Below are 26,522 nucleotides of genomic sequence, written 5' to 3' on the forward strand. Positions count from 1 at the left end.
ATTTAAAATATGCATGCTTTCTTCGTTCAAACCACATGCTTATCACTTTATAAACTCGCATTCAAACGTTTATGCATTATCTGCTAAATTTACTTTCATTACAACTTTAAATTCACTTTACTTGACAATAATTTAGCATTGATTCGTTTCATAGACTGCCGTGAACATCTTTTAACTTCTTTTTTCTTAAAACAGGTTTTTTTATTTGGTTTTGTGAGTTTCTATGTTTAAACTCGTAAAACCGTGTCATACACTGATTGCACGTAATTGTTTCATACTCTTCACTCTATTAAAACTACCATTACTTTACTTTATTGTTTGCTTTATGTGTAATTTTATTAAATAAAGTTACGTCTACGTGAGTTTGTTCGTCTGACCACATAACTATCTTCTTTTCAACGTATTCCAGGATTGACCCATCTCATACATAATGTCTACCAGAATTGTTTGTTTTGAATTTCGTGAAAAGCTACAAGAAAGCTATCTACACTAGCCGTCCTTAATTTAACAGTGTAAGACTAGAATAAAGGCAGTTAGTCATCACCACCAACCGCCAACTCGTAGGATACTACTTTATTAACAGATAGTGGGATTGACTGTCACATTATAACGCCCCCACGCTTCAAAGGAGAAACATGTTTGGTGTCACGGGGATGCGAACCCACGACCCTCAGATTACGATTCGAGTGCCTTAACCACCTGGCCATGCCGAGTTCTGTCTGCAAGAAAGAATAACTTAAATGGTGTGCGTAAAAACGATAGAATAAGGAAAATCCAAGGAAAGAGAGATGAAAAACTACCGAAAATGTATTGCCGGTTCCGGATAATAAAGAATAATGTTATTCTTGTGCAACGAATATCCTCTTCACGAAACCAGTTTGTTTTCTACAAATACAGATGTAACAACAGTAAATAAAAACGTTCCTTTGAATTACGAACGATACAATCAACTGGTTGGATATAAAAATGAAGTAGAATCCGTAATTAGCGTCGTAGAAATAATACGATATCCTTCTCGAGAGGGGGTAAAACAGGATTAATACCCATAGATGGAAAAGCTTTGTTTACTTAAAACAGTTTGTGTTTTTGTTTGTGAATTTTTTTGCTTTAAAAATATTCACAATTTAGTGAGGTGACACAAAGAACACATTTCGGTGAATATTCTATCTATAATAATTACATGTTGATATTCTTACTACTTGAAGAGCTGAACGTGTGATGCGTCTAAGCAAGCATGTGATTAGTTGAGAATATAAACTGTGCAAGTGTATGTCTTGACGTAGCCAGAAACGAAGGTTCGAATTGTGCCAAAGGACAAACATTGAAAGCTAATAGACTAATTACTGAGTTCATGCTCCAAGCTGTTAAACTAACTATAGATGATTTAATATCACAGGGGAAGTAAGATACGAAGCTCACTGAGAGTGTTCTTCAAAACATGCTAATCAATACGATTTAGGGTTAACGAAGTATAGCGAGTACAGATTTAACTTTCACGCAAGGTTCTTTACAATTGCTCAGTGAAATCTGTACGTCGTAAATCCAGTAATGCAATTCAGATAAGAAGTACCCAAGGTTCGGTTCCCATGTGGTGAAGATAGGCAAGTCTACCATATCTAACCTGTAGTGTTATAACTAACCACTTGCGTATTGTAATATTGAATATAGCTTAAACCAATCTTATTACGATTGCGTAATACCATTAATTCAGTCGTGAGTAAATGTATTTTGTCCATCTACAAATCTGTTTATAAATTTTCTACAACTCTACCAGTTTCTCCTTGTCTATTTGTCTTTCTATCTTCGTGTCTGTCTCTGTATTTGCACTCATCTTTTGAGTTTTGTCTGTATATGGAAAAGTGTGATAATTACATACGTCAGTATCTACTTAGGCATACGTGTGTACATCTATGTGTTTCAGTGCTTTCTGTTGCACACAACCATATGGTCAAGAATAAAGCCAAGTCCACACTACCAGGCTACCCTGTTATCCTCACTTCTGTTCCCTTCCAACCTCTTATCCCTGTATTCCCTTTTAACGAAGTATGTTTGGGTTTCCCCTAGTTACCCTTAATTTGATTATCCTGTCTAAATGTAAGCGTAAAGCAAATGAGTCTTCTGCCCGTTTCTGTTCCCGACTTTTCTTTAGCGCTTGCGCAGATGCTCGTATACCAGTAGAGCCACTCACACTTTCTCTCTCTCACATTGTTTCAAGTATTTAACTGATTTTACGAGTGTTTAATTGCAACGATAAATTACACAAACCAAAATATACAAACCAATGCAGAAACGCTCTTCATGGGGAGGTTAAATGTGTTAAAATATTTGATATGTACAACAAAGTAATGGGTACATTCTAAAAGCTATGAAATATTTGCACAGATGTTAACCTATTTTACAAAAATTAAATGTTAAGCGTTTTATTGTGTACAAACGTTAAAGCCTACTAATGTAGTATCTTTATAAAGTGTAGAAACATTTAAGTCAATTAAATATCTTTGTAAGGTTACAAACATTTAAACCTACTAACTTAGTATATTTATAAAGTGTACAAGGCTCGGCATGGCCAAACGTGTTAAGGCGTTCGACTCGTATTCCTAGGGTCGCGGGTTCGAATCCCGGTCGCACCAAACATGCTCGACCTCCCAGCCGTGGGGGCGTTATAATGTGACGGTCAATCCCACTATTTGTTCGCAAAAGAGTAGCCCAAGTGTTGGCGGTGGGTGGTGATGACTAGCTACCTTCCCTCCAGTCTTACACTGCTAAATTAGGGACGGCTAGCGCAGATAGCCCTCGAGTAGCTTTGTGCGAAATTCCAAAATAAACAATGTGTACAAACATTTAAGCCTATTAAATATCTTTATAAGGTTACAAACATTTAAACCTACTAACTTGTACCACACTGCAGGTATTCCATTATATATCCTTGATTACAATATCAATGTTCCTAGTCTGCCGGCAAGACTGCAGAAAGTCTACAAACTTATAACTCTAAAATCTGTGGTTCGATTTCACACGATTCTACACCATGTTACAAATTAATAACCAGAGAAACAGGGGTGAAGAGAGATTACCTAACTGTACCTCATGTTACAAATTAATAAGCAGAGAAACAGGAGTGAAGAAAGATTACCTTACTGTACCTCAGGTTACAAATTAATAACCAGAGAAACAGGAGTCAAGAGAGATTACCTTACTGTACCTCATGTTACAAATTAATAACCAGAGAAACAGGGGTGAAGAGAGATTACCTTACTTACCTCATGTTACAAATTAATAACCAAAGATACAGGAGTGAAAAGAGATTACCTTACGGTACCTCATGTTACAAATTAATAACCAGAGAAACAGGGGTGAAGAGAGATTACCTTACTGTACCTCATGTTACAAATTAATAACCAAAGAAACAGGAGTGAAGAGAGATTACCTTACTGTACATCATGTTACAAATTAATAACCAGAAAAACAGAAGTGAAGAGAGATTACCTTACTTACCTCATGTTACAAATTAATAACCAAAGAAACAGGAGTGAAGAGAGATTACCTTACGGTACCTCATGTTACAAATTAATAACCAGAGAAACAGGGGTGAAGAGAGATTACCTTACTGTACCTCATGTTACAAATTAATAACCAGAGAAACAGGAGTGAAGAGAGATTACCTTACTGTACATCATGTTACAAATTAATAACCCGAGAAACAGGAGTGAAGAAAGATTATCTTACTGTAACTCATGTTACAAATTAATAACCAGAGAAACAGGAGTAAAGAGAGATTACCTAACTGTACCTCATGTTACAAATTAATAAGCAGAGAAACAGGGGTGAAGAAAGATTACCTTACTGTACCTCATGTTACAAATTAATAACCAGAGAAACAGGAGTGAAGAGAGATTACCTAACTGTAACTCATGTTACAAATTAATAACCAGAGAAACAGGAGTAAAGAGAGATTACCTAACTGTACCTCATGTTACAAATTAATAAGCAGAGAAACAGGGGTGAAGAAAGATTACCTAACTGTACCTCATGTTACAAATTAGTAACCAGAGAAACAGGGGTGAAGAGAGATTACCTTACTGTACCTCATGTTACAAATTAATAACCCGAGAAACAGGAGTGAAGAAAGATTACCTTACTGTAACTCATGTTACAAATTAATAACCAGAGAAACAGGAGTAAAGAGAGATTACCTAACTGTACCTCATGTTACAAATTAATAAGCAGAGAAACAGGGGTGAAGAAAGATTACCTTACTGTACCTCATGTTACAAATTAATAACCAGAGAAACAGGAGTGAAGAGAGATTACCTAACTGTACCTCATGTTACAAATTAATAACCAGAGAAACAGGGGTGAAGAGAGATTACCTTACTGTACCTCATATTACAAATTAATAACCAGAGAAACAGGAGTGAAGAGAGATTACCTAACTGTACCTCATGTTACAAATTAATAATCAGAGAAACAGGAGTGTAAAGAGATTACCTCACTGTACATCATGTTACAAATTAATAATCAGAGAAACAGGAGTGAAGAGAGGTTACCTAACTGTACCTCATGTTACAAATTAGTAACCAGAGAAACAGGGGTGAAGAGAGATTACTTTACTGTACCTCATGTTACAAATTAATAAGCAGAGAAACAGGAGTGAAGAAAGATTACCTTACTTACCTCATGTTACAAATTAATAACCAGAGAAACAGGAGTGAAGAGAGATTACCTAACTGTACCTCATGTTACAAATTAATAATCAGAGAAACAGGAGTGAAGAGAGATTACCTTACTTACCTCATGTTACAAATTAATAACCAGAGAAACAGGAGGGAAGAGAGATTACCTTACTGTACCTCATGTTACAAATTAATAATCAGAGAAACAGGAGTGAAGAGAGATTACCTTACTTACCTCATGTTACAAATTAATAACCAGAGAAACAGGAGTGAAGAGAGATTACCTAACTGTACCTCATGTTACAAATTAATAACCAGAGAAACAGGAGTGAAGAGAGATTACCTTACTTACCTCATGTTACAAATTAATAACCAGAGAAACAGGAGTGAAGAGAGATTACCTTACTGTACCTCATGTTACAAATTAGTAACCAGAGAAACAGGAGTGAAGAGAGATTACCTTACTTACCTCATGTTACAAATTAATAACCAGAGAAACAGGAGTGAAGAGAGATTACCTAACTGTACCTCATGTTACAAATTAATAATCAGAGAAACAGGAGTGAAGAGAGATTACCTTACTTACCTCATGTTACAAATTAATAACCAGAGAAACAGGAGTGAAGAGAGATTACCTCACTGTACATCATGTTACAAATTAATAACCTGAGCAGCTGAACTGAAGAGACGTCATCTGCCTTTACATCATATTCCAATCTAATAAACCACATGGACATGTTATGAGCAAATTTCTCAAGATACGTCAGGTAACAAGATAATAATCATACCCAGAAGATTAGAGGAACCGTTTCTTCCTATCAATGATATTATGATTTCATAATGACTTTGAAAAAGAATTGAATAATTAACATTCGGTTTACCATGTCACAACTGTGTAATAAGAAGAAAAGATAATAGTCTTATAGGCACATAACAATGCATAACAAACACTCTAATCGTAACTTTAATTTAAAGTATCTGCTAAACGTTATGTTAAATGGAATCAATTTGTATATGTCTACCCGGTAACGCTCGTGCTAGCAGATAAGTTTACATATATATATTAGACCTACTTTATTCATGGCTACCTGATAATGCATGTGTGAGCGGGCTAGCTTATTGATATTTATATACACTCACATATATTAAAATTCTGAACTTAAAGCAGTAGCTCCTTGTAGATGGCTTTCCCTTAACGCTCCACATGGTTCCAGTTTCTACACAAGACACGATGAGTGAGCTCGCTAACTGAATATTTGATAGCCTGGACTCTCATATGAAAAGTGTTCGCCACTTGAGTAAACCTTCGCCGCTTCCCTCAACTGACTTTTAATCTAGAGTTAAATAATTAAGGCACCTCCCACTGGCTCACGAGGACTGCACGCGGTAGCCAAATAATTAAGGAAATGGAGCGCAACAACATGACAATCAATGGAGAGCTTAATCCCCCCTTCATACTGTCTTGCTCAACAGACTTTAGTCGTTCCCCCTTCCCCCTCGCTTGTCTCTAGCAATTCTTCTTTTCCTATGTGAATTATTAGATGCTGGACTGTCAAGTGTACTTCACTTCCACGAGTATGGATATCTCAATTACACCGCTCTCGTGACACGTGATCTGCTGACGATTTGGTTTTTGTTTTCGTTATGAATAGTGCGTTTCTAACTAGGGAGTGATTTGATGATAAACACGAAATCTTACTTAACTCTCATATAACATATTTGTTTCGCATGTAATCCATTTTTCTACCTCTTACTATCTGCATTAATTAACATAAACGTGTATGGACGAGTTCGTTTCGTTCTCTCGTGTAACAATAAATGTGCGTGAAAGCGAAATGCGAACACTCGAGCATCAACTGTACATTTCGCTTTTCCGTCTAATCATTTGAAACACAAAAAAATGTATTTTTTTTTTCATTTGCAGTTATTATCCATGGGAATTCACGTGCTTTCACGAAATCTACAATCGACGACGCTTTAAAATTATGAAACGTTATTTCACAGCCTGATACGAGTAATAACAAATGAACGCAAAATGTGTGCAGCACCCACGTATTAATTTCACTGTTTCTACAAAGGCCAAGTTCGCTTATTTACCAGCCAATTAGAGGATGAATCTGAAGTTAAAAACAACATCTGTTGTGATACAAACCTTTAGCTATATCCTACTATATTCTAATAATTTAAGAGAAAAAATAATGTTTAACAATATATGCTATATCCAGTATTGACGAGGCCTTTCGACCAATATCTAGGCTCTCTAAGCCGGGTGAGATACAATGGATGTATTCATGGCTGAAATGTTATTTCTGAACAGCAAATTACTGATATAGTGTTAATTAAATTACGTTTAGTTTTCATCAGATTTGTATGGGTCATTTGTAAATCGAAATTAGGCCAGGAATTATTATGACTTTATGTTCTTATTTTAACGCCAGTTGTTTAGCACTATTATTCTATGCATAGGACGACTTTTGTGTCATTTGCTATGAATATTTAACACTATTCGTGTAACAAATATTTTGCATCACACATACACACACATATATCAGCAGCGGTTTTATAATTCCTTAATAGCTCAAATACGAGAATATGTATTGCATGATATTGAAAGGCTTTTAAAGATACAAAGGGTTAGCTATGTTATATTCAAACGACTTGTAATATGCAAATTCCAAAGTGACGTGTAACCACAACATCTATAGAGTTACTGTGAAATAACATGTATTGGAGCTACATTTTGACATATTTCGCAGAGTTACTGTGAAATAACATGTATTGGAACTACATTTTGACATATTTCCCATTACGTAGGCGGTGAGAAAATTGTTTGGTTTTCCTACTGGTGTATAAAAACCCTTTCAATACAAAAACATCGTACATTCATATCACAAGCATGTATCCAGATCTGGAGTTTAGAGTTTCCAAGCCGGGGATATCTCTTGTACTTAATAATATTGGAAAACTAATTACTATTGTAACGGAATCTTCAAGAAAGAGATCTACAACAATTCCTAGACCAGCCCTCTCATGGTAAGCAATGTGCAGCGAACTGTACCAGGTGCACATTCACGAACATAAAATTAGTGGCATAAAGTGACAAAAATTACATAAACACAATTTGCTTCCATAATATATTTGTTCAATAGTTTCTTACCTCAGTCGTCTAGAGAATAAAGCTGTGAATTCGTGCTACTCCATAAGAAAGCATACCAGTCGCTTTGCCGGACGTACCACCTTCGGATTCCTATGCGATCGAATTGTTGAAACTGACGCTAGTGAACAGACGTTCTCGTATAATAGATGGATTGTGAAAAGGAGTCAGGGAGGAGAGGTGTGCTTTAATCATGATAGCTTTAGGACGGATCTACGCTACACGTTTGTAGTCAAGATTCACGGTCGTGAGATAGGAATGACTGTATGTGACAACCTTGACTGTAAGGAATTGGTAAGGCTCCAAAATCGTTTTACTGTCACGCTTTTAACCTCTGTATGTGTGTAACTAATGATTTGAAATAACTGGTGTTAAAAAAGAGTTGATAATGCATAACTTGTTTTGTTTTTTCTAATTTTCTTCAGCTGGATCAATTTTAAAATGATTCTTCAAGTGATTAAAACGTGTTAATTCACGTAATCGGAATTATTATCGGAAGAAGCTTATTATTATTAGTAGTACAACATGACTTTTAGTTGGATATTAATTATTAGTAGCACAACATGACTTTTAGTTGGATATCAATTATTAGTCTAACAGTCTCTAAATTTTAAGGAATAGATTTTAAGTGTGTCAACAATTTTTGAAAGTGAAATTAAGAATTAGCTATCAGGCAAAGATCAGTTTTAGCTATAATATATGTACATTTTTTAAACATTATTTTATGATTCATCGATATGTACATTTAAAAGTTTTTTAAGTCAATAATGCTTCACCAATCTTTACTACACTGCTTTTATTGCCATCTATCGATATTAATATAAAACAATGGTTTAATTATCACTATAGATGGCAGCACTTATAGTGTTTACTATCCACTTCAAATGCTAAAAAACATTTATTATATTATTTATATTGCTTGTTAGAATTTTGCACAAAGCTACTCGAGGGCTGAAACGACAGAACTAGAAAAAAAAGATGTTTACTCAACACCACCCTCCGCCAACTCGTCGACTATTTTCTATCAACAAATAATGGAATTAACTGAAATGTTGTAACTTTGAGTAATCTGAGGGTAACGAGTTCGAATCCCGGTCGTACCAAACATGCTCGCCCTTTCAGCCGTGGGGGCGTTATAATGTGACGGTCAATCCCACTATTCGTTGGTAAAAGAGCACCCCAAGAGTTGGCAGTGGGTGTTGATGACTAGCTGCCTTCCCTCTAGTCTTACACTGCTAAATTAGGGATAGCTAGCGCAAATAGCCCTCGTGTAGCTTTGCGGGAAATTATAAAAACAAAAGCAAACGTAACTTTGAAATTACGAGAAACCCACTGAAGTTCTCAAGACGGCTGGTATGGGTATTAAAACTTTTAATAAAGTAAAGTAGAGAACAAGGTCGAGCTTGCTTGATGAAGGTATTCGATCACTGGATTTCATGACCCGCAGACTGGGAGTTGAGCGTACTAACCACCAGGCCAATTAGATTATAACCTTAGCACTTTAAATATAATAAAATACTAGTTTTCAACATCTTTACAAACAAGAACTTGCTAAACTGTACAAATGCCTCTCACAGATCGGTAAGAAATGATTAATATTTTTGAATTAAATTAATTGCGAGAGGAAATATACTATAATGAGTAACTTTGAACACTTGCTTTCTCTATGTTCATTTTGGGGAAGTGTAAGTTGTCTTTACTCTGTCGTTTTACCTATAATATGCTTTTTAACCGTTTCATTCTGCTTCTGAACTGAGTGGAAATCTAAACTATATGAGGGAAAAACGAACAATGATAAACTTAATTTAAAGTCAATGACTAATAACTACTATATTAAAATGTTTTAGAACTAAGCTTTGTTTTAACACTCTGTTTCGTTCGAATGTAGTCGGACCGGTTATTTGGTTTGAGATCAATATAATTCTTAGAGATCCTTGAAATTCGATTGATTTTATCGACGTTTTATTACAGAACTAAATCATTTCCATTCAACATTACAGAAAGTCGCTGGAGTTTTCGTTTTATAAAGTTCTCTTATATGTAAGTCTGTAAGCTTACTTCGCTAACATTCGGGCTTCGATATCCATGGTGAGCAGAACACAGGTAGTCCATTTTGTACCCTTGTGCTTAATAACGACCAACCCAGACCCCTTCCAGTTTCCTATTACACAATAGAAAATCCATTTGTTCTAGCATTAAAATATAATTATTATGAAATTTTTGCTTTAATGTTTCTAAACACACACACACACATATATATATAAACAATATTATATGAGAAAAAGATGTGTAAACTCTAACAACGTATTTGTAAAAAAACAACAACAAAATAATATATACGTATGCAAATTTATGTATTACTTATTGTTTATTTTAATCTAGATTTACTAAATATTACCTGTTAACCACTACTCTTTTAGTTGTTGTACTTTGCCACAGGGTGTAATGATTATCTTGCAACACAACTGAAAATGTACTATAAACTATTATGAAACAAGAAGGTATTTTCACCTATACTACACTTTTACTAATTCGATGATTTTTCTTAATTTTTATACTTTTTAATTCGCTATTTGTTCATTTTGCCTTTTCGTCTTTCTTTTCCAACAGTTTTCTAAAGTTTGATGTTTTTTGGCAGTTAAGTTACTTTAAGTTTTATCTTATTCAATACTAACCTGATGGTTACATAAGAGTTATGTAATAGACACCAGAGGGCAATAATGTCCATGAAGTAGAACCCGACACCTGTCCACAATATGCGGAGTGATCTTACAAAGGTGGGTGTTTTTAGTAAAGTCAGACGGTGTAACTCGGCAAATACTGTTATTAAGGTCCTATATATGCCTTGCGTTAGAAAATGGAAAATTGTTTTTAACGAGTTTCAGCATTTCATTAATTTCTAAATTTAATTATATGTTCTATAAAGTTTGTTATAGTATACACTTGGGTATATTTTACAGAGAGCGGCAGGTCTTCCACCTGATGTAAAACTATTATTGTTATTTGTTTAACTTAGCAAAAGTGTTCCTGACAAAATATTAGTTTCATTTATATATTTAATTGTATTACAAAGGTAAATAGTGTTTCTATAAGTGGATGATCTTATTAATATTATATATATGTTGTGTTACTAGGAGGAAAATTGCTTTTCAACATGTCACCAATGTGTAAATTTAGGTAGATGTCCTAAGTTACACAAATATTTGACAAGACGACTATTGCAGCATATTGTGCATGCACATTATCTATTATTATAACATCCGCCTATAAGATACGTTAGTAATTCATTGGGTTTCGTTTGTGTTTATAAAACTACTTTTTTTTGCATTTCCTGACGTTTGTTTCTTTTCTGTACCTAATATCCAATGGTCCTGAAAAGGACACTTGTTTAAATCTCATGTTTAGCTTTAAGTTGATTGCTAAAGTTTAAAGGATTATTGTGATAGAAAATCTTATATTTGGTGTGTAATATCATTTTGAACATTAAGCGAACTACTATATATAGGCGCTTTCCCAACTTCTATCAGAGATCAATAACACTAAACACAAGTGATAAAAAGGTGAATACATATAATCACAAAAAGATATGGAAACTACACCATTATTGACTCACAGCTGTCGATATGTCGACATTCTACTACATAAAAGAGAGGGCTGATAGAACCTAAAATTCAATATGGCAAAAAGGAAAGGTTTATGAAAATAAATGTTGAAAAATTCGATTATTACACATTGTCATTATTTATCATAACACATTATAATTAAAATTGAAAAAAATATTCAAACTATACACAATTATGTATTTTCTACATAAATTTAACGTTCGCCATACTTTAACTTCACACAGTGACACAAAACATTAAATATCTATTCACGATATTTGACGAGACATTTTAGTTATCGTGTGTTTTCTTATAGTAAAGCTACATCGGGCTGTCTGCTGAGTCCACTAAAGGGAATCTAACCGCTGATTTTAGGGTTATAAATGCGTAGACTTACTGTTGTACCAGTGGGGAATATTTCAGTTAGAGTACAATTTTTGTATACTTTCTATTCAATTAGACTCCACAAATGAATTACTCACGTTTTTATAAAAGAAATTTGCTTATCTACATATATACGGTCATCAAGGTCTGTGAGCAAAATCACAAACTTTAAATCGGACAGTATTCAGTCATACTGGAACATTTATCGACAGAGCTAAGTAGAATCTCAGAGATTCACAGAAACATTTTAACTTATAAAACACATTATTAACTTCCATACAACTTTTGTACATTATGTTCATATTATAATTTCAGTTAAGAGTTTAATTTTTATAATATATGTGAAAACAAGGTAAATTATCATGAGTTACCATACTAAACACAAGTCACAACATAAATAACTAAACGATTCAGTGCAAACTAATGGGGTAAGATTTCCTTTGGTAGGTTCACTATCTCACTGACTGTTTCAAAATGGAAATTCTCCATGTAGATTTTAAAACTGTTATGGTAATACGACATATTTTGCACTTAAAAATTTACACAAATCACTCTTGTTATTTACACTATTATATTTCAAACAACATATAAAATAGTGAATTATTTCTCATACAAATTATGTTAATTTCACTATTTCAGTTAGGGTTTTACATTTGTTTAACATTATGTGTAAACAAATATTAAATTTATCACGAGATATTTTTACATAGATTTTGAAACAATGTTACAGTAGCATGTGACGTATTATCTTTTACACATATACAATATATATTACTTGTTTTATCAACTACAACTAGTGTTTACCCCGGCATGGCCAGGTGGTTAAGGCACTCGACTCGTAATGTGAGGATCGGGGGTTCGAATCCCCGTCACACCAAACATGCTCGCCCTTTCAGCCGTGGAGGCGTTATAATATAACGGTCAATCCCACTATTCGTTAGTAAAAGGGTAGCCCAAGAGTTGGCGGTTGGTGGTGATGACGAGCTGCCCTCCCTCTAGTCTCACACTGCTAAATTAAGGACGGCTAGCGCAGATAGCCCTCGTGTAGCTTTGCGCGAAATTGAAAAATAAAAAAGCTAGTGCTCAATCTTAAATATAACAGTTGCTAAAGAACTACACTCGAAGCCTGACTAGTTAATTATGTGTCTAGTTTAACCTTTTATGAAAAACTTAAGACAAACGAAATGAGTATTTACAATATTTATTAAATTATAATCAGTCTTATATTTATCTAGGTTTACTTGAAACATATACATCAACAGGTTTAACAAAGATATATAAATATTTAAATACATAAAAATAATTTCAGACATTTATCAACGTGATTAGATATGTCTCCAGAGACCATGCTTACTATAATTATTCTTATCGTATAATATAATAGTATAGCTATCGACTTTACATTTTCAGTGTCAACGAAATTGTTGTAAGATTTACGAAAGTCACTAAAGGTCTGTTACAGTAATCGAAAGAAGATAAAGTCATTATAGATTATCATATGATTAACTGTTACTGTATTGCCAAGTTTGGGTAGTATTACTAAGGTTACTACAAGGAGATGCTGTTATTCATAATATATAGATAAACCATTGTTCTCAGGGACCCATGTTTGACGATAACCTTAAAGTCTCATGCCAACACTGTCAGTGTACACAGCCAAAGGTCCATAAAATGCAGCAGCCACTGTAATCATGTTAGATTCCCTTATGTAGTATATGTAGTTGCAAAATAAAACTTATCTTTAAATCTAGACTAAACATACAATCACTTTATAGAATTTCAAAATGGATAAATATAAAACTGTTTTTTTACTGATGGTTTTCAATGAGAAAAATTAGGAAATTACAAATCTTGCGCCGTGTTCGATAACTTATTTTGTACAGTATGACAACTCGTTGGGTTAGATGAAAATGCAACATTTGGAAGTTAAATATCTTAATAAATGACAGAACGTTTATTACAGATAGAAATAGTGATTGATTCCATACAAATCAGTGTGTTTCCTGTTTGTTTTGTTTATGTAAGTGTGTTTTATTTACGTGGTCATTTATCATTTAAATGTTCCCCAATTACTACTTTATTGGTCATTAGAATTATACAAAAGAGACATATTTTTCAATGAGGATTAGTTCTGAAGCTGAAAATATTCTTTTTTAAAGAAAATGATTTTGTTTCACATGAAACTTAAAAGGTTTTTTCAGGACCATCAAACCCTAAAAAAGAGAAAGCTAAGTTTGCGCATGTAACCTCTAGTGATAAAGTTTTGTTTGTTTTTGAATTTCGCACAAAGCTACTCGAGGGCTATCTGTGCTAGCCGTCCTTAATTTAGCAGTGTAAGACTAGAGGGAAGGCAAATAGTCATCACCACCTACCGCCAACTCTTGGGCTACTCTTTTACCAACGAATAGTGGGATTGATCGTCACATTATAACGCCCCCACGGCTGAAAGGGCGAGCATGTTTGGCGCGACAGGGACTAGTAATAAAGAGATGATCGCTTTTTATATTTACAGTAAACATTAACTAAACATTTATTGTTAATAATTATTAATAGCATTAATTACTGTTTGATTTTTAAAGATTTATAAATCTTTCTAAGCAAGACCAGCTTTGTTAAACCTGTTGATGTATATGAAGTTTCAAGTATGTCTAGATAAATATAAGACTGTGTATATGTTTTAGTAACTATTTTAAAGGTTTATTTGTTAAATAACCATTTGCGTTTTCTCTCAAGCTTATGAAAAAAAAAGTTAAACTACGCAAATAAATATCTAACATTTAATCTTTAGCCAAGCTTCGAGTGCACTTCTTCAAAATCTGATACATTTGAAATTAAAACACTGACAAATTAATAATAAGACTTTATTATCTTTGTGTAAGTGTAAACGTATAATATGCCACAACGTACCGTAACATTGTTTCAAAATATATATTAAAATGTCTCATCATAAATTCAGCGTTTGTGCACACAGGTTAAAAATATAAACTCTAACTGTAATAGTTTGTTTGTTTTTTAATTTCGTGCAAAGCTACACAAAGGCTATCTGCGCTAGCCGTCCCTAATTTAGCAGTGTAAGACTAGAGGGAAGGCACCTAGTCATTACCACCCACCGCCAACTCTTGGGCAACTCTTTTACCGACGAATAGTGGGATTGACCGTAACTTCATGACGCCCCCACGGCTGAAAAGGCGAGCAAGTTTGGGGCGACGGGGATTCAAACCCTCGACCCTAAGATTACGAGTCGAACGCCTTAACCCATCTGGCCATGCCGGGCTGACTGTAATAGTAATTTAAATATAATGTATAATAGTAGTATAGCACCTAATCCAGTACTTTATAAGCTAAGGTGTTTATAGAATATTGGATTATCTTGAGCTCTTCTTAATAAATGCACTCCCATGTTTATTAAGTGTAATTGTACTTGCAAATAATAATCGTGACACTATGATAGAACATGAGTTTTGTAAAATAAATGGATACTTGTTATAAATAGATATTCATGTGATATAAATTCATCATGAAATATTAAGCTGGATGTGTATAGGGCTGTTTCCTGAGTGCACCGAGGGGAATCGAACATCTAATTTTAGCATCATAAATACGTAGACTTACCGCTGTACCAGAGGGGGACAGAGGTTTACAGACCAGTAATTTGTAAATTAAACATGGTTTCGTTAATAGTATCTTAGTGTTTCTTAAAATAATCTTTTTACACATATTACTAGTGGTAATATATTAGGCTATATTGAAAAACGAGTTTTATACAATAAAATAACAAAGAATTAATTTATATAATTTTTAACTGAAAAATAAGTCGTGTTACCATAACAATTTCAGAAATTCACATCAGGAAATATCTGTCTAAAATAGTCCGTAAAACGGTTTTCTAAGCCTAACTAACTGAAACTTGACACCATTAGTATTCATTGAATCGCTTAGTCATTTATGTTGTGACATCTTGATGACGAGAAACCCACTTGATATAAAAATGTATCTCCAGCGGAAATAATTCGTCAAATATCGTAAATAAATATTTAATATTTCGTATCACTGTGTAAAGCTAAAGTATGGTGAACATTACGTTTATGTAGAAAATACATTATTTTGTGTAGTTTGAATATTGTTTTCAATGTTAATGTACTGTAATAAGTAATGACATATAAACTGAATTATTCAACCTTTTGTTAAACGTTTCTTTTTATCATATTGAACTTTAAATTATATCAGCCCACCCTCTATTTTTAATAAAATGTTGACGTTTTTTGTTTGTTTTGGAATTTCGCAAGGGCTATCTGAGCTAGCCTTTTTTAGCAGTGTAAGACTAGAGGGAAGGCAACTAGTTATCACCACCCACCACCAACTCTTGGGCTACTCTTTTACCAACGAATAGTGGGACTGACGGTTAGATTATAACGCCCCCACGGATGAAAGGGCGAGCATATTTGGTGTGATGGGAATTCAAACCGGCGACCCTCGGATTACGAGTCGAGTGTCTTAACCACCTGGGCATGCCGGGCCTATTTGAAGGGGGAAACCAGTGTGGCCTTTTTATCTTCGAAACAAGAAGTAAGTTTAATTTTGAATTATATTTTGGAAGTTGCGAAATATATTAATCATCCCTTTCTATAATCACTGTCATTCTTGATCCTCTGATGGGTCTGCGATAAGTCTTCGGACTTAATGCCTGGGGTTTGATTCCCTGCGTTGGACACAGTTGATGGTCCAATATGACTTTGCTTTAAAGCAAACAAACTAATTCTTAATATTAGAAAGAAACTTCAATTCATTAAATCACAATTTCAATCCTGATAAACAAAGATCTATCTTACAAATACGCTTCGGATAAGACTCTCACGCCGCGATTGGTCTAGAGAAATCTATAGCCACTAGTTGCCAACATTTTAACCATAACAAAATGTGATCCAATTTTAATGAAATTGATTCATTTATGTAAATGTTCATATGATATTTTCTGAACAAATCTGTACGTGATGGAGAAAAAAATGAATATCTTTTTAGGATTAGAGGAATTACTGTAAAACGTGCTGAAATAAGACAATAAAACAATCGCAGGCCTATGAACATAATTTTGTGTTTATATAAAGTGATCATTAGAGACGGTGTTCGGAAAGTCACTGTGCACTTATATATTTATTAACAGACATGTCTCAATATAGAATACAGGAGGTAAATATGAATGACAATTATAAACAATGTTGAAAGTGACCCCCGTTGGCATCAATACAGGCCTGGATCCTTCTTATTTTGTTTCTAAACATCGCTATCAGTTGCTGGCTTGAAATAGACTGCGATTACAAAACTGCACAGTGACTTTCTGAACACCCTGTACAAGTGGATGACGAGAAGTCAAAAAAATTTCTTAGACCTCGTATAAGGATTAATAAAACTGTAAAATTAATTGCGTTTTCTCTGTGAAAAACATCACAAAATCTCACTACGAATGAACAGTTACATCTTTCATTAGCATGTAGGGGTCTTCACAACAATTTATTGATATTGTTAAAAACAAAAAAATGTGTTTATAGCAGTATTTGACGACTTAACAGACGCGAAATGTTACGTACTCGTATGTGTAATATTAAGATATGTGTTGTTATAACCTTGATGGATCCGATGTTCATACAGTGTTTTTCTGAGTAGTTGTTGAACCCAGGGTGTGTGAATGGTTAGTTGGTTAAGTGATTCATCCGCGTCTCACAACAACAACAAAAAAAGAAAATAAAAATCGTTGTACGGTATAGTATAGCGGAAAGGATAGAATAATAAAGGATAGAACACCAAAAACGGATAACGGAGGACTGGCAGATTTAAAAACAGAATTAAAAGTATTGCGATAATAATATGAAAGAACCAAACCTCAATTTTTTTACCTATTAATACTGTGTAGGCTTCGATTTAACTAATTTTCTTAAATCATTTTCGATATTAAAGGAAAGTTCTCTTCGGTAGAAAAACATTAGTTGTACTTCTGCTTAATAGCCTTAAGTGGTAAAGGAAAGTCCTCATCGTCGGTAGAATAGGAGTATACGGTATAGTGCTACTTAAAAAGTTCTGATGTTAAAGGAAAGCCCCCCGTCGTCAGCATAAAACAAGGTACAAGTCTTCTTACAGTTCAGCATGGCTACCAGGTGGTTAGGGAGCTCGACTTGTAATCTGAGGGTCGTGGGTCCCCGAATCCCCGTCACACCAAACATGCTCACCCTTTCAACCATAGTAGCATTATAGTGTTGCAGTCATTCCAACTATTCGTTGGTAAAAGAGTAGCCAAAGAGTTGGCGGTGGGTGGTGATGACTAGCCGCTTTCCCTCTTGTCTTAGGAACAACTAGCGCATATAACTTTTCGCGAAATTCAAAATGAAAACAAACAAACAAATAGTTTCTCCTGCACTTTGGTGATAAAAGAAAGCCCCCGCCATCAGCAAAGTACAGTTCTACTTAACGACGTCTGGAGTTAAAGTTGACCATCCACTGAATTTTAAAGTAGTGATGATAAAACAAGTGTGCTACATTTCGTATAATTTGGGTCGGTGGTGGAAGATAAACCGACTTATTGTCTAATAACATTACCAACATTTATTACGTCATCACAGTTATAGAGAAAACACCCATATTAGTGAAAATAAATAGAAATAGCTCTTTATTTTTAGATAACTGAATGGCAAGACATTAATCTCGTGAGCAAGAAGTTCTGGGTTTATTCTCTGGTTTCATGGTCTCTCTTTATTATTATTATTTGCTTTTTCACGTAAACATGTATATTACAACGTCTCATTTCATTGTTTCACAACAGACTCCTGAAATACTTTTTTAATTATTGTTTTCAATATAGATAGAGTTGGGATAAAAGATAAAACTTTTGCTAAAGTGCCTTACTTAAAACTAGACACAAAAGACACAATTGTAGTTGAAGGTAAAGCTTTAGCTGAAGTGCTTTACTTAAGCCCCTCGCTAATGCAGTGGTAAGTCTACGGATTTATAACACTAAATAAAAATTTAGTGTGGCTTTGCTATAAGAAAACACACACAAACGCCTTACTTAACTCTAGACACAAAAGATACAATTGTAGTTGAAGATAAAGCTTTAGCTAAAGTGCCTTACTTAACTCTAGACACAAAAGATAGAATTGTATGTTTGGTGATTTTTTATTTTTTTGTAAAGCTACACGAGAACTTAATGCAGTAGTCTTCCTAATTTTGCACCGACAGGTTAGAGAAGCTAGCCAGCAAAACCTAACAATTAATTGGTTCCTATTGCTTACAGACCAAATAGTGAAATTGGATTATCTTTCACTGTTGTAAAGCATCAACTGCCCAAAACCAAGAACGCGATATCCTTATTTTATGATAACGGGACGAGAACATCGGACCCTCAAATACACAGTCCGACACGCTAGTCACTTGGCTGCCTTTTGGTTTTGTACGTATAAATATAATGTATTTTTTTCAGATTTACACATCTAAAGGCCCCCTTCCTGAGGTTAAAGAAGACGCATGCGTACAACACATCTCTTACTCATATTTTAAACAACTATATCGACAGAAATAAGCCCATACGTCAGTCAGTAATTACGAACTTTATTATCGGAGATTTAAACTCAAAATGGAAACAATTTTAGTGACAGTATATTAAAGTATAATGGAACTGAGTATATACCACTAACCTCGGAAATCTCTTGACTAGGCCCAGCATGGCCAGGTGGTTAAGGCACTCGACTCGTAATCCGAGGGTTGCGAATTTGAATCCCGGTTACACCAAACATGCTCGCCTTTTCAACCGTGGGAACGTTATAATGTGACGGCCAATCCCACTATTCATTGGTAAAACAATAGCCCAAGAGTTGGCGGTCGGTGGTGATCCCACTGTCCCTCTAGTCTTACACTGCTAAATTAGGGACGGCTAGCGCAGATAGCCCTCGAGCAGCTTTGCGCAAAATTCAAAACACGCCTTCAAACAAATCTCGTGAAAAAATTTAATTTGATCTGCATAAAAAAAAACCGTTAAGTCGATGTAAGCAATATAATATAATATAATATAACAGTCCCACTGAACAATATTTAATTATTTTTATTAACGAGTTATACCAAGCAAACTTGTTTCCCGTTTTCATGTGCTTAAAAATCTCTATAAACTTTCATGAAATAATTAAACAACCTTTACTGTCTTGTGTAAACATCATATTATCGATGCCAGTTCGACAAAAAATGTTACCTTTACTATGCCCATTGTACAACTCCTAATAAATGTGTTATTTCATTAATATTCGTGACATCAGTGGTATAAAAGTTCAGGTAATACGATTAGACAAAAACGGCAATTAAAGTGACGTACACCAAATCTAATCGTTTTAATACACCTACATCTAATTATCTTGCTAACACTTTTCACAGAAGAGAATGACGGTGTAAGTTTAGCACGTGTGTAAATTTCTTTACTACGTCGGGACTTGGGTTTATATATAGTTCTGTGCGTCTATTCGCAAACTTCTCCGGAGTTAAACCACGTAATTCGAATAAGAGTTATTCGTTTGGTGTAAAATTACAAATATTAATGGCTGTTTTGGAACCTAACTACGTGAGCTCATTTGACTGATTAATTGTTTTATTGCATAACATGTTTCACATTGTCAAATATTTCCGCCAGAGGGCTGTAAGAAGGTGTTAAAGTGAATGCTATTAGTACGCATAACCACTGGGCCTTCAATTCAGGACTACAGTTCACGTCGAACATGTCCGAGACCAGGTGAGAGTTTTGGTTTCTAATATTGTGATTGTACATTTTCTAGTTGTTGTAACTACAAATAAGGCTTATACTGGATATTAGTAAACATTTCATTTGTTTAATATATAGATCTGAAAAATAATAACTAATTTAATATAGCTACAGATAGAAAAAAAATAGTGATTATATATATATATATACACATACGTTGGTTGACAGAGGAAAGTCACACTGAGCTGTCTGCTGTATCCACATAGGAGTTCAAACCCAGGATTTTAGCGTTTTAAGTCTGTAGACTTGCCACTGTCCCACCGGACAAAAACACTAAGTTCTTATAACTCGAGAATTTTTAGAGAAGTGTACCTTTCTTCATCAGAGGCAAAAATGGGAATACTGTATGTGTGTATAATATTTTAATATATTTTTAAGTTGTATAAACATCTCTTTGTTGGTTGTCATTTATCGTAAGTTTTAAACAGCATAATTTTTGTAAAAGTCGGTCGTATTTAAATAACAAAATTTATCTTTAAATCGGTTTGGTTTGTTTTGAACTTCGCACAAAGCTACTCAAGAGCTGTCTGCGCTACCAGCCTTAATTAAGCAGTGTAAGACTAGAGGGAAGGCAACTAGTCATCACCACCCACCGCCAACTCTTAGGCTACTCCTTTACCAACGAACAGTGGGATTGACCAAAACATATACCGCCCCTACGGCTGAAAGGGATAGCATGTTTTGTGTAACGGGGATTGGAACGTACGCACGACTCTCAGATTACGAGTTAACCACCTGGTCATGCTGGCCCTTTAACTCGGAGTTTAGTAAACGATTTTAGTATGTTAGTTATTTTTATTCTAGATATGTTTGAGAACAATGTTCGAAACGTTATACAAATGTTACAATCGAATTTCGCATTAGAGGTGTCTAGTGTGTGACTGTCGTCGCCTAACAATAGCCTCTGAATACGTTTTAGTTTCGCTTAACACACATTTTATCTGAATTACGTACTCATAACAGTTACCAAATTTAGCACTGCTCTTTTTCGCAATAGTTTTATAGAAATTCTATATCTACATTTGAATAGTTTAATCATAAGTGTTTATTTTGTCTTTGAATTTCGCACAAAGCTACAGGAGGGCTATCTGTGCTAGCCATTCCTAATTTAGCAATGTAGAGTAGAGGGAAGGCAGCTAGTCATCACCACCCACCACCAACTCTTTTACTAATGAATAGTGGGATTGACCATGATATTATAACGCCCCAACAGCTGAAAAGGCAAGCATGTTTGGTGTGATGGGGATTCGAACCCGCGACTCTCAGATTACGATTCGAGTATCTTAACCACCTGGCCATGTTGGGCTTTAATCATAAGTGTATAGTTCACATTTACAAAATATCTGTCACGGTTCTGATCATTTCCTTTATAACTATTGGTTTTTCAAAACATCATAATGTATCATTTTTTAAGCTTCGGAAAGAAAGCCAAATATTTGTGAGATTTTGTTAATATTTTAATTTTATTATTTTCAAATATTAAACTATTTGTAAGCTACTAGTAGTGTTATTCAAATGGATTTACATCAGAATAGTTTCTAGGAAAGATTCTGAACTTGCATCAAACCATATCTACATGTTTCTAATAGAGCGAAGCCACTTTGGGATATCACTGTGTCCACCGCGGAGAATCGAACCCCGGATTTCAGCGTTATAAGCCAGTACACTTGTCTCTGTCACGGAACTGATGTAAAAAAATCCACGTGAGGATATTTTAGGATTCCAAAAATAAACTTAGTGTATTACATCAAAAACTAAATTTTTGAATAATGCCAAATTTAGTCCAGAGTGTAATAATAAATAACTAAACAAAAGAATGACAATCATTTTTCTTGCACAATAATTTCTACTAACCCTACTTCTTCTGTAAGTAAAAATAACTAAATAAAATACAACGATTTCTCAGTTTACAGAAAAAAAAGGCATTTCATAACTTCCTCCACTTGAAGGTGTGACTATAATCTAATTGTAAGAGTTTGAGTGGGCAATGTGCTTCTATTAACAGTTTCGCCACTGTTTTATGTGTCATCTGTGTTGTAGTTAGAGGCGGACATTCATCTCAGTATATTATATCCTTCGTGTGGAGTCTGTCAGAAATAATATAGTAATAATAATAAAACATTTTCATTGAAGTTTTGTTTCTCGAAAATGTTTCTGTCGTTTGTTTTTTTCGTAATTAAGCCCAAAGCTACACAATGGGCTCTCTGTGCTCTGTCCACCACGAGTATCGAAACCCAGTTTCTTGCGTTGTAAGTCCGTAGACAATCCACTGTGCCATTGGGGGTTGGGGTGTTCTTGTTTCTTGGTATCTAAAAGTAATTATCATTACGTACAACTGGTCAAAAGGAGAGATCGAGTGTGACCAGTGTCTGTAGTTGTCTGTATCTTCAGTGTTCGCCTATCTTTACTGCCAAAGAACTGAAGTGAGCTTCATACTCTTTTGCCATGGGTACGTTAAAAGAGTGATTGTCAAATCCAACTATTAGATCAGACAAGTGTATCACAAGAGTTGGCGGTTTACGCTATTTACTATCTGGATCCTCTCTAACCTATCAGTTCCAAATTAGGAACGATTGTGTAGAGATAGCCCTGGTGTAGTTTTAAGCAAATACAGGAAAACAGGTAAACTATGAAATTTGGTAAATGGAATAATTTCCATTTATTCAAATTCGTATTCCTCTTATTCAAACTAGCGTAAATAAACGTTTTGCAGAACTTAATGTATTGCCTTAAATTACATTCACTCGATATTCTATGGTATGTAGGAGTACTAATGTCCGATAAATACATTTAACAACATCAATGAAAATAGGTTCAGGAAATACACAGCAAGGGGAAGCAACCAACATAAGCTAACAAATAAATAAAATATATTGTTTTAGACAGTAATTGCTCATTTTACTTACTGACCGGCTTGCAACTTTCATATTATTCTGGTGTGGCTGGGAGGAGTCTTCAAAACGTCCACACGGGGACAGTTGGAATTCCATATCAGTTTTACAAACTCCAAGAGCAAAGGGAATTCTGTTTAGAAACAAGTTGAATAAGTAACAAAGAAAGTTTTATTAGACAACAAACGTGCAGTAATTCGAAGACCTGTAATAATCATCAAATTCGTGTAGTTTACACAGTAGGGTGAAAAGAGGTCATGCGCCCGAAGTTTGTTTAACACATTTTAAGGTATCCTGGCCTCCTGGGATGTTGGTTTACAGTAGAGGTTGTTTTGTTCAACTAAGGTAGCTTCTTTGATTTTTGTTTGAAAATGTTTGGCTCTTTGCCTAAACTTAGTTTTTAATTGTTGATCGATTTTTTTATACTGAAGCACAAAGCTACATAAAGGGCTATTTGTGCTCTACCCACATAGGGCATATTGCATAACAGGGACTTACATAGGCTTAGTGTGTGTTTGAACAGACAATTTTTTTATTCGTTGCAATTAGGAGAATGTTTTGTTGTATCTGATATATCTGTTTCTCAGTTTTCTTCCAGTTTCTTCATTTGAGATTTTTGGACAGTTTATTACATGTTATTTTATAAATGGCGTCGGTATTACGTGATTGTACGTGATTTTTTACTTTGCGATGATTTTAGTTTATAGCTGAGTTTTCGTGTTTAATGGCAAATTATGTACAATTGTGAATTGTTGTTACACTGATGTCAGTAACGAGTGGTGAAATGCAATGTAATGTGTTGTTGTTTAGTTCATTTTTGGTTCATGAGTATCAGTTTTGTTTATGAGTTGTGAGGATTTTGCTGTGGTAGCTGTGCGAGATTTATGGTTGAATATTGTTTGTGTGAATGAAAAACTTCTTTATAGGGTTGATTCCATCTGTGTTGCCCTCCCCCTAGCGGTACAGCTGTATATCTGCTGATTTACAATGCTAAAAACCGTGTTTCGATACCCGTGGCTGGCAGACAACTGATAGCTCATCATGTAGCTTTGTACTTCACTCTAACATACAAACCATTTGTATTGTTCCTAAAACAGTCTTTAAATCATGTTTATGAAGTTTTAATGTATTAATCTTTCGGGCCCGGCATGATCAGGTGGGTTAAGGCGTTCGACTCGTAAACCGAAGGTCCCGGGTTCGAATTCACGTCACACCAAACATGCTCACCCTTTCAGCTGTGGAGGCGTTATAATGTGACGGTCAATCCCACTATTCGTTGGTAAAAGAGTAGTCCAAGAGTTGGCGGTGGGTGGTGATGACTAGCTGCCTTCTCTCTAGTCTTACACGACTAAATTAAGAACGGCTAGCGCAGATAGCCCTCGTGTAGCTTTGCGTGAAATTCAAAACAAACAAACAATTAATCTTTCGTGACCTTTTCGTTCCATACTGTGTATATATATATATATATATTAGTTTGTTATTTTAACCCAAAACCAGCTGAAATAAAAACAAATTGAACGAAACACGCTGCATCAACTGAACAGATCCCAGGGTACAAGCTACAATGATGATACAGCGTTTTTGTTTATTTTATTTTTCTTTCGGCTTGTTTTTCAGTTAAAATAACAAATTAATAAAACCAATCAGAGGTTTGGATTTGCTGTGTTCAATGCAGTCCTTCCTTATGACTTTACTTATTTTACTATTTAACTTCATTAAAACGTAATTATTTTAACTAAAATATGTACATATATGTATTTCCGTGCAAATTAAACTACTTATAAACCTAATGTGACTATACTTTGTAGAAACGTTGTACACTTATTACTGTGTTGCTCTTATAATAAAGCCTTTTCGTTGTCCATTCAAGCCATCTGCAAACATTATTAGCCTCAAGGTGGGTTCCTTGTCATCCGAAGAACGAATTCCCGTTTAACAACAAAATTCAGACAAAAGATTAGTTTACCAGAAACCAACTGCATACGTCATCAGCTATTCCAAGTAAAATTCACAGGAAAGAAAACTTCTATTTCATATAAATTGGTACAAATATTTGAAATTCCTCTTGAGATGGTATCGCCTCTCCCAAGAAGGGCTAAGACATAATTTTAATACGGTACATATCTCTAGCCCTTGGCGTATACAACTTTACCCGAGTAAAAAGACTAAAAACATGTTTACCACCTTTTGACATCTATTTAACAAGAACATCACGTGACACCTGCATAAAAAGTACTTGCATGTATCAGACTGAAGACACATCCTAACTACGTGTACAGGGCTATAATTCACGAATATTTCAGTCATTAAACTTACATCTTATTTATTCCTTTACTTTTTCCTATTTCAACTTTATTTTGCTTTCAAAAGTCCAATTTTAAAGACCCTCTTACATCTCTATTGGCTCAGCGGTAAATTTTCGTCTTAACAACACAAAAATTTCTTTCTCTTACCCGTGGTGAGCGTGGTTTTGCTTGATTTTAATTTCGCGCAAAGCTACACGATGGCTATCTGCGCTAGTCGTCCCTAATTTAGCAGTGTAAGACTAGAGAGAAGGCAGCTAGTTATCGCCACCCGCCAACAACTTTTGGGCTACTCTTTTACCAACAAATAGTGGGATTCGCCGTAACCTTATAACGCCCCCCTGGCTTAAAAGACGAGTATGTTTGGTGTGACGATTACTAATCAGTGCCTTAACCACCTGGCCATGCCGGGCCAACCGTGGTGAGCAGATAGCTCAATATGTTATGTTGTTATGCGCTTAACAAGAAACCAATCATTATTCACACAAACAAGTTAATGTAAAAAAAAAAAGTGTAAAATCATGATGACACGATACGGTTTCTCCAGCTTGTCAGTCATTCCTCCAATCAGATTACATAAATTATTATTTGTTTTCAATAATTAAAATAGTTCTTATTGTTATTTTTTTAATTTCGCGCAAAGCTACACGATGGCTATCTGCGTTAGCCGTCCCTAATTTAGCTGTGTAAGGCTAGAGGGAAAGCAGCTAGTCATCCCCACCCA

At 34.7% G+C, this 26,522-nt stretch overlaps 1 protein-coding gene across 5 annotated transcripts in view; it reads left to right on the forward strand.

The window, feature by feature from the left end:
* Positions 1–10,586: 10,586 nt before the first annotated feature.
* Positions 10,587–26,522, forward strand: part of LOC143244392 (polyunsaturated fatty acid lipoxygenase ALOX15B-like) — a 55,222-nt gene continuing 39,286 nt past the window's right edge. The window contains exons 1-2 of one of the 5 annotated variants that reach the window (XM_076488969.1): positions 10,587–10,604; positions 20,476–20,574. In XM_076488969.1, the coding sequence (XP_076345084.1) occupies positions 20,561–20,574 (14 nt within the window). In that variant the 5' untranslated portion in view covers positions 10,587–10,604; positions 20,476–20,560. Of the gene's footprint in view, positions 10,605–16,236; positions 16,380–20,270; positions 20,575–22,193; positions 22,308–26,522 lie in introns of those variants that run through there. The other 4 variants (XM_076488967.1, XM_076488970.1, XM_076488968.1 and 1 more) reach the window with 4 other exon arrangements.

Source organism: Tachypleus tridentatus, chromosome 2 (assembly GCF_004210375.1).
Source record: "Tachypleus tridentatus isolate NWPU-2018 chromosome 2, ASM421037v1, whole genome shotgun sequence".
Classification (NCBI taxonomy): domain Eukaryota; kingdom Metazoa; phylum Arthropoda; class Merostomata; order Xiphosura; family Limulidae; genus Tachypleus; species Tachypleus tridentatus.